This window comes from Saccostrea echinata, unplaced genomic scaffold (assembly GCF_033153115.1).
Source record: "Saccostrea echinata isolate AGI-Se365-2 ecotype Australia unplaced genomic scaffold, CSIRO_AGI_Sech_v1 ptg000009l, whole genome shotgun sequence".
Lineage (NCBI taxonomy): Eukaryota > Metazoa > Mollusca > Bivalvia > Ostreida > Ostreidae > Saccostrea > Saccostrea echinata.
The window spans coordinates 11,920,456-11,936,187 of NW_026889758.1; the positions used below are offsets into that span (position 1 = coordinate 11,920,456).

The following is a 15,732-nucleotide window of genomic DNA, read 5'->3' on the forward strand; positions in this document are numbered from 1 at the left end:
GTTGAATACATATCAACTTGCCAGTACCCAGAGCATTTATTTAATGTTAAGAGCAGACAGCTCTAGATAAGTGGTAGAAGGATACGTCTAACTGTTCTTTTTTTAATGAATCATTACTGATAGCGGACTGGTCCTTCGAATGAGACCGTATAAACTGAGGTCCCGTGTCGCAGTAGGTGCTGGCACGAAAAAAATCCCTCACTGCTCATTGGCCGGAGTGCCGAGCACAGGTCAAAATTTGCAGCCCTCCACCGGCAAGTGGTGACACAAACAAACTAGTAGCGGCATTCAAGTTTCAGTAATCTATACGGAATCGTGAACGTCTTTCTCTTTTTCACTATTCCAGCTGATCAGGGACTTGTAGAACCTCTTTCGAACATGTCATCCATATGTTTGTCTACTTCCTCATGCAGATGGACAGTTATTTTGCGCAGTGGTTATTTAACAGGTGCGATATTTATGCTTTATGATATATGTTTTTCCAAAATCCTTACTATCAGTAGCAAAAAGAGATCGAGTTAAATGTTTCTGAAGCAATGTGACCTGGGGTTGATCTTTCGCTTTACAGTCGGTTCCTCCGGTACATGATTAATATTGTTCAAGTCCGTGGAATCTCATGCAATAATCTGTTCAACTGGTCTTAGAGTGGCAAATACTTTTCCATTGTGTAAAACCTTTACATCTGATGATAAGTTCATTATTCTTATGAAAAGGCCATTATTGACATTAGAAAGCACGTTTCGTATTAATCTCTATCAGATCTGATGAATGTTTCATCTGGCTCAATCAGTCCGATTCCCTTGGGTGTTGTTTCCTTTTCTTTGAGACAAATATCACCAGAAATAACAATTTCACTTCAAGGCGGTAGGATCAGGATATATGCCACTGCAATCTTGTAGCTAATAACAATACCTCCTGAAATCAATAGAAGTTCCCTATCTTCCCATTGCAATCTTCTGCATTTCATGTTTATGGTAGATTTGTTTTCAATCCCAGTACACCGTATAGAGATAGTTTTGTTATAGCTACAATATTCTTGTATGATCTTATTTCAAACCTATCTTTCCTTATATTTCTTTAAGTTCGCCATTTGCAGAAAAATGTCTCTTGTAAACTTTATGTGCTCCTCTTCTCGCACTGGCATTTTGTTAAATACAAGTTGGCTGTTCCGCCTGTGTCAACCAACATTTTTGATTGAATACAATTGACACCCAATTCTGTTGTTCATACCAATACAAGCATTTTCTTCTGTTTAAACATCTTATAATTGGTGATGTGCGGTAGGAAGGCAAAGAAAACATTTATTGACCGAGTATGTTTACATTTACCTCTTCTTCTGAATTATGTAAAAAAAGATATTTATTTTAAAGTGTTTTTTTTCCATTTAATGAAACGCAGATGATGGAACTATGGTATCTCGGGATGTTAATCAATAAAGAGAACGCTCTATAAAGAGCCTCAAGTTATGCGGGTTTCCAGCTTTAAATAACTGAGAGAGATCGCGACAAAATGTCGAACCTGAGTGTTGCCAGCAACAAGAGACACGATGGGTATGATCTGGACGTTTATGGAAGAGACTCGTACTTGTTTTATTCCTTACACATTCCGGCCCTTGTATGCATTACCTGTAGTTTCATATCAGCTGTAACCGTGCTGGTTTTGTCTTTTAAGACAAAGAATTTTAGAACCTTCTTCAAATGGACTAAGAGTGAGCGTTTTATTGTTTATCTTGCTATTTGTGATGGTTCCTTCAATTTGGCACACTTTACAGACCATTTTCACATTTTGGTCACCAGAGATCACGTATATCCTAAAGCCCTCTGTCAGTTTTACGGTCTGATGCTGGCCGAGTTCATCACAGCCCAGAACCTTCTCGTGAACATTGTTGCAATTAATGCTTTTCTACTGATGTACTTCAACCGTAATCTGGAATTCGGGACAAAAGACTACCGTTTATTATTGTGGACATTTGGAATCCCCTTGCTTGGCGCAACAATAGCTGCACTAACTGGGCAACTGGGTCCAAATGGTTCATTGTAAGTTACATGTATAAGCATTAAGGACAGATGATACAAACAAACTTCTATCAAATATCTTGAAAATAACAAATTAAATCATGTTTATGTCAGTAAAAGGAATAAGTTTAAACGCATAGCTTTACATTTTTCATTCGAAATTTCACAACATTGGGATTTAAAGTGACAAAAAATTGTATAGATTAATAAGGATGGTTGCAGAAAAGTAGAAAATTTTGAACATCATAGAAAGTTTACAATTTCTTAATAATTTAGAAATTTATTATTTGCATCATTCAAAATCAAATTTGGTTCAAAAATGTATACCTATCCAGCCATCCATTTTTGTTTGTATCATCTGTCCTTAAGCTTACTGAATTTTGAATTTGTATGATTTGATGCTTAATATTTTTAAATTAGGTCATCCAGAATTTCACTATTTGCAAATGTCTGTTTATATTGCACATAATGGGCCAGAAAATGTAACCCAGAGAATGGCTCAGAAATTTTCATTTTACATTACACTTTAAGATGAACTGCATTATCATCCCTTATCCTGCATTTTTATTTGCAAAGACAATTGACAAAACAGTAAAAAAAATCAATGCTTGAAATGCTTTCAATTGTATTATCATTTATATTTTTTTTCTCAGGAAATAACGTAGGCTTGGAGAGATTTCATATTAAATTTGTGCAATATGATTTCATTTAAACAAGAGTTTAGCGAATGTACACTGCATTCTTTTCTACTGGGAATTGAAAGTAATTGATGTTTACAGAGAATGAAATATAATAGTGCGTTAATCCTCCTACTGTAAAGACTTCATGATCACGTTAAAAATGTAACTTAGATAATTATAACTACAAATTTGTATCTTGCACTAGTAAACAAAATTGCATCTACTAATGACAACATCATATAACACATCAACCATCTGTAAGGATCATAATAATATTAGAAATTAACATTAGGCCTATATCAATAGTTGGAATTTTTACTACTCACTATTGCCAAATATTGTATGATATGTATCAAAATACAAAAATACACTGGCCTTTAAACTAGGTTCAATAAATAGATAATTTTCCACCTCACTTTCTGCTTTGAAGAGATTCCTGTATTGACACAGCGGCATATTCAAAGTCGACGGGAATTTAGCATTACAAAAATGACCGCCACTTTGTAAAGGGATGCGTCATTATTCAAGATTTTCCGTTGCTTACCGAACGTTAATAACTTAAAACAGCGTTGCATTCGCTAGGAATAAAGAAACCAGTCTAGCTTAAAGATATTTTACAGTAAACTTAAGAGGTACCTTTTACAAGTAAACTTCGCGCTTATTGTAAAGCGAAAGCTCGTGCTTTGATTATTAGGCGGTACATACAGTGCTTGACTACCACCAGACCCTTAACTTTCCTGCTTTATTTGTCAGTAAGCCTTGTGAAACTTTCGTTGTCGTCGTTAACATAATTTTCTCAAAAAATCTTCTTCTCTGAAAGTACTAGACAAATTTTATTGAGACTTTATAGTATTGATGTGGTGCGTGTCTTCTACAAACAATTCACAGAAGCTAAAATGGTCAACAAGCCAAAACCCATATATTTAATAAGTTCGATAACTAAGGTATTTGATCGTCCATTTTGGAATCATTGCCCTTGATTATGCACTGTCAATGTTTTCCGATTTTCTGGTTTTTAGTCCAAACAAAATTTCTTTTTTTATTGACTACGGTCACATGAGCAATTCTGGGTCTTGTTTGAATACATATAGGCCGACATGTTTTTGGATTGCAGATCTGATGTAAAACATGGAAAGACAGGAGTAATTATAAAACATAAAAGTTTAAAAATATTTTCGACCTTTTTGCAAGATATATTTCCTTTGTCTAAAATAGCACAATGCTTTGAATATGCATGGAATGTTTCTAACATTTAGGGCATAATTAAATTCTAGAAATCTCTTTTACGTAAAAAAGTTATAGTAAAATAAAAGTTCCTTTTAGTTTTTGGTATGTTTTATATTTAAATGTGGTATTAACTATTTTGAAATATATATAACAAAGAATGATAAAATTATCAATGCAGTTCTTTATATATGTAGTGAGACTAAGTACTGGAATTTATGTAAGAACTGCGGCCCAAATCTGACGCCTTTATCAATGTTTCTTGTTTGCTACCGTCGCTTTATCGCATGTTGTCGACGCTCAATATGTCAAAATTTGGATTTTCCTTGCCTCTTTCAAATTTTAATACATTTTCAATTCATATAAACCTTGGCTCAATTAATCTGATATAGTAATTTTGAAGTTCCATTAAGAGATTTTTCCGAGGTAACAAGTACCGATTTAAAGCTAAAAGATAATAACTATTTTCTTAAATTCATCCTCAAAGCTAAAACAAACTTTAATTATCGCAAGAAGTTTAATAATCTTTACATTTCTGGGAGAAAATTGCTTCTTATCTGGGTGTCAAAATTGATGTTTCTTAGTCTTGATTTTAACTGTTTCACTTTTTTTCTTTTCTTTTTCCTTTTTTTTTTTTTTGGTATCGATTTAGTTTTAAAACATGTTTGATTCTTATGTGTCAGTAACGACGCATGGCTTAATTAGGCAGACATGGTAATTCCCAAGTTTCACAAGAAAAACCTTTCATGAGATAGGAAGCGGGTAATGATTTCTCAATGTTGAAATTTACTATTCCATACGGTTATCAGCACTTTGAGTCGGAAATACACATTCAAACTCCAAAGACGCACTTAATATTAGTCGATTAATTAATGTTAAAATCTTTCCGGAATGATTGTTAATTTTTAAGACCTATACATAAAGTCTTCCTTGCTTCTACTGTTGAATCGAAATATTGAAAAATAAAAAAAAATCTACCTGTGTTAGGATGTATTCACAATTTCAAAGGAATAGACCTCTAGGAGATAACCATTTCCCGGAAAAAGTCACATTTAAAAATCAATGTTAATTAGTTGTTTTCTATCGTATATAGGTCCAATTTTTTTTTTTCAAATTTGTATTTTGAACCTAAAATATATTATTTATTACAACTTTAAATTTAACCTCCAAAGTTGGCCAAAACAGCGTTTTTCCGTTAGAACACCGATTTTTGCACGAATGTTGGCCTAGAACTCCTTCAGGGCAGGTCTGTCCCTAAATAAAATTATGATATTTTGGTATGTTGTGATGTAAGGAATAATTTAAGATTTAGATAGAAGTTCACAAAAATAAATAAATAAAATAAAATAAAATAAAAATATGGAAACCTGATTTGGACAACCCGGTTCACACTTGTAACAATTATTTTCATAGTCAGAATAGATCGATTGGTATATAAACAGCTAAGTATTAACACTGTGGATACTTATGGTTCGAATCCATCTGTTGCCACACTTTTATAGTTTTAAATTCTAGCCTTTTATACATGTTCATTCTTGATATAAAAAAACTCATAATTAGAATAGAAAGCGAATCGTAAAGAACGAGTGCACTTATGGGCCCCGAAAAAAATGTGAAAAAATGAAGAATCAAATTAAGCACAATTTTTCATCTCAAATCATTAATTGATATCTAAACCATAAGATTCAACAAATTTTATCGCTGGTATTCAGGAATATACAAAGAACAAAGCCATGCAATGTGGTAGGGGTCAGCCGACATTCGTGATTTTCTATAGTAAATCGAGGACGGTGTCGCATAATTTACGTTCCGGATACTTCGCGTTCCGGCCGGAACCTTAAAATCATAATATTGGTTCCGGATTTTACTGTAAGTTTGGTTCCGGCCATGGCTGCAATCTTCGAATCGCGGTATCTCTCAATTATTATCTGCCACATGTGCCAGTTTTCATTCAACACTGAACCATAGAAGTAGTTTTTACCTTGAGGATTAAGCATGGCGTAGCGGTATGCCATTTTCATGTGGCGCAATGTTCTTTTTATAAGGCGTCATGCCCTTTTTGTACAGCCATTTTTAAAAATAAATGAACAACTGATGAATAAATAGCCCAAGTAAAGATCGTAAAATATGCTTTCTGATACATATACACCGAATAAAATTTGGTCGCATGAAAGGATTTGTTTATCTAATGCATACAAATTAAGTCCCTTTGTTTATTTAGTGCATGTCAGGTGTGAATTTCTCGATAAATAAACGCAGACCCGGGTAAAGAGGATAGAAGATAAACTAGACTGAGATTACAAAAGCCTAAAAAGAAGCACAATGTCAAAGATAAATTTGATCAGGAGATTTTAATTTTATAATCTGATAAAGTAAAGAATTAAATACAAAATGGTATATGTATACGACTGAGAGATGCATTCTCTGTTTAAATGATATTACAAGTGTTGCAAATTCCACAATGTTGAGCCTCGAATACATGGCTTCCATTCCTCATAGATATTATCACTTGGCATGAAAATATGATTTATATTCCATTAGAAATAAACAAACATAAAAAATATAATTCACTGATGAAGATAGTTATATAGTTTTTGTGATAAATTAACAATGGATATTTCATGAATATGTGGTTTATTCTGCAATGAAACAAACATGAAAACATACCGATATGGTTTATTCCCTTAGAATAAACAAACACAAGTAATTAATGAAAATTATGTTGTTGCTGTTTTTAAAGACCGTAGGAAGAAAAAAAAAACAAGGTTGAAATATGAAAAGTAAAGACCAGCAATGTTGATTGTGAAAAAAGCAGTGCGGTAAACTGAATTAGCTCTTGACAAATATTTTAGTTAAATCGAGGTTTTAGAAAATTTTAAATGATTTTTTTTTATGTTTTAAAGGCCTTGAAATGCACTTTTTGGTAACTTCGATGCAAGCCCTACCCACGGAGAGTATTTTCAAACATATTTGTTACATGTACTAGGTTGTTTCTTTTCCACTTTATTACGCATACGAAGGAAAATTAATTAATTTAATACGAATAAAAATTAGATAACGTTTCGGGTTACAATTGCTGTGTATTTTCAAAGATCTTTTGTTACTAGGCTGTTTCTTTTTCACTTTATTACAAAGATAAAGTAGCCCGGAACTAAAATTATGGTCATAATTAACGTTCCGGGTTACAATTGCTGAGAGTATTTTCAAATATCATTGTTACTAGGTTGTTTCTTTTCCACTTTATTAGGAAGTTAAAGTAGTCCGGAACCAAAATTATGGTCATAATTAACGTTCCGGGTAACAATTGCTGAGAGTATTTTCAAATATTTTTGTTACTAGGTTGTTTCTTTTCCACTTTATTACAAATAAAAGATAAAGTAGCCCGGAACCAAAATTATGGTCATAATTAACGTTCCAGTTTACAATTGCTGTGTATTTTCAAACATCTTTTGTTACTAGGCTGTTTTTTTTTTTTACTTTATTACGAAGATAAAGTAGCCCGGAACCAAAATTCAAAGGCACTTGGAGTATGGACTCCCCCCCCCCCTTTTCCATTTTTTTTTTCTTTTTAAATCTGGGGTCGTTTTCGACAGATACATATTTTTATGTATCAGTCGAAAACGGTATATTTAAAAACAGCATATAGAGACAAACGAGTTACATTATTGATAACATATAGTGCATATTAGAATACAAAAATAGGTAAAAGGTGACTCGACCCCAGATTTAAAAAGAAAAAAAATGGAAAAAGGGGGTTCATACCCCAAGTGCCTGTGCCAAAATTATAGTCATAATTAACGTTCTGGGTTACAATTGCCGTGTATTTTCAAAGATCTTTTGTTATTAGTCTGTTTCTCTTCCACTTTATTACAAAGATAAAGTAGCCCGGAACTAAAATTATGGTCATAATTAACGTTCCGGGTTACAATTGCTGAGAGTATTTTCGAATAGTTTTGTTACTAGGTTGTTTCTTTTCCACTTTATTACGAAGATAAAGTAGCCCGGAACCAAAATTATGGTCATAATTAACGTTCCGGGTTACAATTGCTGAGAGTATTTTCAAATATTTTTGTTACTAGGTTGTTTCTTTTCCATTTTATTACGAAGATAAAGTAGCCCGGAACTAAAATTATGGTCATAATTAACGTTCCGGGTTACAATTGCTGAGAGTATTTTCAAATATTTTTGTTACTAGGTTGTTTCTTTTCCACTTTATTACGAAGATAAAGTAGCCCGGAACCAAAATTATGGTCATAATTAACGTTCCGGGTTACAATTGCTGAGAGTATTTTCAAATATTTTTGTTACTAGGTTGTTTCTTTTTCACTTTATTACAAAGATAAAGTAGCCCGGAACTAAAATTATGGTCATAATTAACGTTCCGGGTTACAATTGCTGAGAGTATTTTCAAATATTTTTGTTACTAGATTGTTTCTTTTCCACTTTATTACAAAGATAAAGTAGCCCGGAACTAAAATTATGGTCATAATTAACGTTCCGGGTTACAATTGCTGAGAGTATTTTCAAATATTTTTGTTACTAGGTTGTTTCTTTTCCACTTTATTACGAAGATAAAGTAGCCCGGAACCAAAATTATGGTCATAATTAACGTTCCGGGTTACAACTGCTGAGAGTATTTTCAAATATTTTTGTCACTAGGTTGTTTCTTTTCCACTTTATTACAAAGATAAAGTAGCCCGGAACCAAAATTATGGTCATAATTAACGTTCCGGGTTACAATTGCTGAGAGTATTTTCAAATATTTTTGTTACTAGGTTGTTTCTTTTCCACTTTATTACGAAGATAAAGTAGCCCGGAACTAAAATTATGGTCATAATTAACGTTCCGGGTTACAACTGCTGAGAGTATTTTCAAATATTTTTGTCACTAGGTTGTTTCTTTTCCACTTTATTACGAAGATAAAGTAGCCCGGAACCATAAATAATGTTCCCGGTTACAATTTCTGATATTATACTTTCATGTAAATTAGTTGAAATTGATTCGTCTAGAAACATTTGTTAAAAAAACACGATTACCCGCTGAAGGTGTATTTCTTGTGACAAGACTTTCTCTAGAATACCAACAATTTTGACCTTCACCTTGGGGTTGAACTATTGAAAAAAATTAACTTTAACCTTGGCCATAACTTTTGACATTTGATGCTAGGGCTTTTATATTTCACATGTATATTTCATGTGACGGGTCCTTTCCCTGGGTATCATTGATTTTGATCTGTATCTGTACCCGGCCTTTGAGTTTGACCCACTTTTTAAAAACTCTAACCTTAGCCATATATGACTTTTGAACGGTTGGTTTTGGGGCTTTCATATTTCACAGGTATTTTCATTGATACAAGTCCTTTTTTGGAAACCAACATTTTGATCTCTTGACCTTGACCTTAGAGTTTAACTTGCACTTTAGAAACTTTACTCTTCACAAAAGACTGCCGTACGGGAGCATCGGTGTTTCACAAACGCATTTTGTTTTTTATTACTTCTCACTTTACCTAATGTGTTTACGTTAAAGCGTTTGAACTTTTTTTTAACTATTAATCTAAAACAATTCCAGTATTTAATGTGAGCATGTAACCCTGTCTTTGACACATAATCTTTCAATTTTAAGTCTTTTAAAAAGTTTATTATTATTTATTAATTGCTTTAGACATATATCTTATCGCATTTCAACAATAACAAACAATACCAAATACATGTAATACATTATGGCATTGTATGGTAGTTTTTATAGATTACACAATCGTCATATACATTGTATCATGATTTCATGGAGAATTACCATATCATATACGAAAAAACTTTCTCTCAACTTAAAAGCATAATGGATATATGTCCCAAAGTTACAGAGATCATGGACGTTGTGAGCACTTAATAATTGTACAAATTTGTATTAAACGACTTCTGTCAGTAATACTTCTTGACATATTTTTAAAGAAGCTTTTCAAAATGCAGGTCGTCAACCCCCCCCCCCCCCCTTTTGAAATATTTCTAGATCCACCATGTTCATTTAAACACATTCTACACATTTCACTCTCCCTAAGTTTTATTATGTCGTCCTGTCTCATAATCAAGATTATAAGATGAAAACCTAATTCGACTAACTTGAAATGTAGCTATGCAGTTTTAAACTGACGAAAACTACGCGCCACATTTTTCGTTTCACGGGGGGAGGGGGATATTTTCCATTTTCCACTGCATTCTATAGCGGAAAACATGTTTTAACAGAATTACAGAGTAGTCTCTTTTTTTCCAAATAATTATTGTTTTGAAACTTCGTTTATTTATATATATCATTCAGATATGCCTTTTGAAAATTGAGGTAGGTGACAAAACAGTTCTGAATACATGGTATATAAATCTCGGCGTTTGACATTTTAGCGGGGGAAAATGGACGTTTTATAGTGAAAAATGTGACATTTAAGCGGAAATTAAAATACATATGGACATTCAACAAATTGTTAAGTAAAATATAATTATATCTATGCCTCTTCCGTTCGCCAGTCGGGCTAAGTTTTCTGCCCCCTGCGGGGGAGGGGGTAGGATTTTGCGCAGACTTAACAATACTATTCATTTCTCAGGATTGTAAAATACAAATCTGTATCTGTATTACATTTCCTCTTCAGGGTTATTATTACCAATGCTGATACCTGCACTTAGCTGTATAAATAAAAATGAGTTGAGTTTTATTCAATAGTTTTTGCTGTGTCGTCGAAACCTTTGCTAGAGTCGGGAACTTAGAAATTTTAAAGTTCGTCATATTTTGCTGGCATTACATTGATTGTTTAAAAAAATAAATTTTAACCGAGAAAAAAAAATCCACATTTTTTTTTTATTGAATTATAACAGGAATTTGTTTTTCTTCACATTAAATGCTTTATAATTTTTCCGCTGAAATTAATGTCTATTCACACTTTTGCAGGTCCTTCGCCCACACATCTCCTATTATGTTCATTCATGTACTGTGATTTAATTATATACTTGGCTTTACAAAAACGCAATGGGTGTTTGAAAAAATATATATAAAGATATTAAAATATTATCCAATAATTTTTTTAATCGTAAATATAATTCATCTATTAGCATTACCAACTGATCAGGCTGCCCTTTGCCGAAAACTCATTTAAAATTTCGGAAATGACACAGCGATTCGCATGACCTCATATTGTATGGATGGAAGGGTGTCATAAAACAACATGATTGGGTAGGTCAATGTAAACAAGTTTCACACCTTCGCGTTCTTTTGTTTACAAAGAAACAACATAATTACATATAATTCCATGGAATGGATTATAGTATTGGTACATGTACATGTATTAAGACCCTATACTGGGGCTTCTTCTAAAGCGATATACGTTTAAAATCCTGCTGCATCGTACAACCCGTTAAAAGAAAGAAAAAAAACCCAAATTATTTGTAAATATTAATTATATATAAAGTTTTTAAAAGGGTGCTTGGATGCCCGGAACGTTTATTATGGCCGGAACCAAACTTACGCGGGCCGGAACGTTTATTATAGCCCGGAACCAATATTATAGGTATTTAGCGTTCCGGCCGGAACGCTAAGTTACCCGGAACGTAAATTATGCGACAACGGTCATTCATTTCAAAGCTTTTGTTTACTGTCAGCCTAACGTTGTACAAACTTGTGCGAATGACAAAAAAAAAAAAAAAAAACGCATTTTACATTTATAAAACTTGTGTGAAAGTAGGAAATTTGTACAAGATTAGGCTTGTACTTAAAATATTAAAAATGTATGAAAAGTTCAAAGTTTTTCCTATAGCAAGCGAGAGCTATTCACCTGTATGACCTATGTTGAACCCACCGATGGAATAAATACCGGTAGTCAGGAACACGGGGGGGGGGGGGGTAGGAGAGTTCAGTGTCGTTAAAATGTCATCATACATAAAAGTGTCGAACATTTTTAACATTCAAGCAAGACAATGGTACCGGTATTGAAAGCTACCTAAATACACTTTTTTCATTTTAAAATTTAAAGGAACTAATGTTAATACTTATTGTATTATTTCAAATGCAAGCGTGCAAATTTCTTAGTTTGATCACTATGACTACAGGCATCTATACAGCTTCATTCGATTTTTTTCTCAGGCAAAATAGCGCAAGAAGTATCATTCGGCAAACGCGCCCGTCAATGATCCACCATCAGATTGTTCAAGTGTCCGATTTAAATGTCTCCTCCCCTTGATTTAAATAAACGAAATTCAAAATAGGTACGGTACTACTTTTCCGGATTTGGGGTATCTAAAAGTATTCAAAAAATCTTCATTTATTTCATATTCATGCTGATTTAGGTGATGTTTTAACGTGATTTTAATTAGAAATATCCACTTGTGTTAAACTTTTACCAAAAGAACAATTTGGTAAATAAATATGTTCTAAAGTAATACGACACTGAAAAAGGACCCATTCAGCATTGCTTAAGTGCACTCGTCCTTTATTCCATTGTCACTAAAACACAGTCAAGGGGAACTATACCTCAATTCTTTGGTCTTGTCCCATGATTCCTAGCGCTTTGTTATCAGGGACGTAGCGCAAAGGATCATGGGTGAAGACTAATCCAGTGTGACCTCCCAATAGATTCTGCACGTGCTATGCATTAACAAAAAATACGAATAATGATGAAATGCACATAGAATCCTAGAATATGATACGAAATCTTTAGTGTATTCAATTTAAGTATTCTTATGAAGCCAAGATAAATATTTTGAATACTTTATTTACATAAGTAAGCAATAATGATTTCTTATCAACAATACTTTCTTGTCTTTGAAAGCTGTACCCATTGTTGAAAAGCAAATAGATAAACTCAATATTTTTGCACTTTTATACGATATTGTTCTGTCAATACGCAAAAAAATGGTATATAGAAATTCCTTAAGTTGCCGGAGGCTGTCAATACATTAGTTGAACTCGAGGGATAGCTTAGTAGAAAGTTTGGGGGGAAATTAATACTCCATTAATCAAACCTAGTTTGAAGGTGAAGGTTCGTAAATATTCCTAGCTATTGTCTTTCACTTATTTACAATTTTCAATTGCCCATGAGTACATGACTAATTATAATTAGTCATGTACTCATTGGCAATTGAAAATGTGATGACGTCAGTACATTGGGATTTCTTCCTCTATTTTTGGATTGAAGGACTGACCTTTTCACTGTGCTTATTATTTTTTTTCAGCTGTTACTTTGACGGAGTGACTGGGAACTGACCATGTTTATTATTATTTTTTCAGCTGTTACTTTGACGGAGTGACTGGGAATACAGCTAACTTTTTCTTCACCACCGTTCCTCTGTGTTTCATTCTTCTGTTGAACACCACTCTCTACATCCTCATATTCCAGAAACTCACAACAGAATCAAGGCGCTTGCGCAGAAGAATCGGCACGCAGACGAAAACTTTGACAGCCAATCACAATGCAGCGCGTTCGATGTCGCTGTTTGTCCTAGCATTCATCATACAGTGGTGGGCCATGGCAGTATACGGACTCTGGACCTTTGTTAATCCCGATGGAGTACCGACGGCTGTTTTCCACTTTGTCACAACGTTTTCTAATATTGGAGGCATACTGAATTTTATCGTATTTATAATCATCAGAAAAAGATCGTTAATGACCGTAAACACGTGCGAAATTACGAATCAAACTAATATGCCTTGAAAAAAAATACTTATGACACTAGTTGCAGATTATTGTAAATTAACAAAAAAAAAAAAAAAAAAAAAAAAAGGTCAGGAAAAAACTTTTTTCAGAAGGAAGAGTTAATCCGACTGTAACAGAATGTCGATTACATTTGCATTTTTGCTGTATATATCTACTAGTTCCGCAGAAAATAAAACATGTCATTAAATGATTGAATTTATTCCTAGCTCTCTGGTTGGCCGAAATCTAACATTATAGAAATTGTACCGAGTTAAATTCACCTGCACGAGACTTTCTGGGTGAGCACAACATTTATTTTTTCAACATTGGACCAAAAATAGACTGAGAACTTTCAGATTGATACATTAGTTTGAACAGTTATGTTTACCTGCACGCGATCTTCCAGGTGAACATTACAATTCCTTTTTTTTCTATATCAAATCAAATTTCTAAATTAAAACGATTGTGAAAATTATTTTGCATGCACCCGACTTCCAGGTGAATATAACAATTTTTGCACATCAGACCAAACGTAGATCAAGATATTCAAAATTTATACAACTGGTTTTATCTGTATTCTGAATCTAAAATCATAGTGACATCAGAATTTTGTTAAAAAAAAAAACAAAACAAAAACAAAAAAAACAAAAAAAATTACCAGGGGTTTTTAAAGATAACAAAGATGAAAATCTGAGGAGTATAATATTCACCAAGCCCGAAGGGTTGTACTTCGGAGGTGGTTAAATCATCGAATTTACTCAAAAAACTCCCTATATATATTTAGTGTTCCTATTACATTTAAAAAAGAACATCAAAAAGTATGGGGTCCATGGGCCACAATGCTCACCCAGAGGTAAACCCAGTTTTTTTTTTTCGGGGGGGGGGGGGGCACATATGTCAGATTCTCCTTACCTTTTTTTCGAGGGGTCCGTGTTTCCTAGAGGGGTCCAGGGTCATTTTTCATTACGTTTACATAGAAATTTAATAACTCTGACCTTAGTCCTACTGTTTTTCATCTGAAGATTCTAAAAAGATTTTCTCCTGAATTAGTCCAATCTTAGATTTTGGCCAAACATTGTGTTACAACCACAGCTTGAAAAGGTCATCACTTGACTAAATTTGAATCACACACAGCACAGTGATTCTTTTAAAAGTATCAATATTACTAACATTGCCTTGCTGCTCCGGGGGAGATTTTTGTCCTGCATGTACACCTGCATTATGTAAAATATGATCCTCCATTCCAGTCTCACCCTTACCCCACGGTTCAAAAATTAAAACAAGAGGCCCATGGGCCACATCGCTCACCTGAGCACATTGGCTAGGAAAAAGCACAAATCACTTCAGTATTGAAAAGTTTAAAGGGGGGGGGGGGGCTTGGATTATGAACTACCTGAGGATGCTTCCATATCAATATAAAAATGGCTTTGCTGTTCTTGAGCAGCAGATTTTTAAAGATTTTTTTCCTATATACATGTATTCCCTTGTTAAAATTTTGATCCCCCATTGTGGACCCTCCCCCCCCCCCATCATTTGAACAAACTTGAATCTACTCTACCTGAGGATGCTTCCTTATCAATATGACTAAACATGGCTTTTCTGTTGATGAAAAGATTTTTTCCTATATATTTCTATGTAAAAATTTGATCCCACATTGTGGCCCCACCCTACCCCACATCAATATGACTAATTGTGAAATTGCTGTTCTTGAGAAGAAGATTTTTCAAGTTTTTTTTCTGTATATTCCTATGTAAAACTTTGATCGCTCATTGTGGTCCCACCCTACCCCTGGGGGTCATGATTTGTACAAACTTTAATCTACACTACCTGAGAATGATTCCATATCAATATGACGAATTGTGGCTTTGTTGTTCTTGAGAGAAAGATTTTTAAAGATTTTTTTTCTATAAATTCCTATGTAAAATTTTGATCCCCCATTGTGCCCCCCCTCCCGCTTGGGGGTCATGATTTTGTACAAACTTGAATCTACACTACCTGAGGATGCTTCCATATAAATTATGACTAATTGTGGCTTTGTTGTTTATGAGAAAAACAATTTCAAGATTTTTCCTACATATTTCTATGTAAAACTATGATCCCCCATTGTGGCCCCATCCTACCCCCAGGGGTCATGATTTGAACA

The 15,732-nt window shown here is 33.7% G+C and overlaps 1 protein-coding gene across 1 annotated transcript; it reads left to right on the top strand.

Moving 5' to 3' along the window:
• Nucleotides 1-1,509: 1,509 nt before the first annotated feature.
• Nucleotides 1,510-13,607, top strand: LOC133183313 (uncharacterized). Its single transcript, XM_061318274.1, has 2 exons — nt 1,510-2,036; nt 13,184-13,607. Exons 1-2 carry the CDS (start codon nt 1,510-1,512, stop codon nt 13,605-13,607), a joined length of 951 nt encoding a protein of 316 aa, XP_061174258.1.
• Nucleotides 13,608-15,732: the final 2,125 nt, after the last annotated feature.

What these genes read in the sequence shown, in the direction of transcription:
- LOC133183313 (XM_061318274.1), top strand. Translation starts at nt 1,510, where the DNA reads ATGTCGAACCTGAGTGTTGCCAGCAACAAGAGACACGATGGGTATGAT. An exon ending in CTGGGTCCAAATGGTTCATT is followed by an intron (nt 2,037 to 13,183) that starts GTAAGTTACATG and finishes TTATTTTTTCAG; the next exon opens with CTGTTACTTTGACGGAGTGA.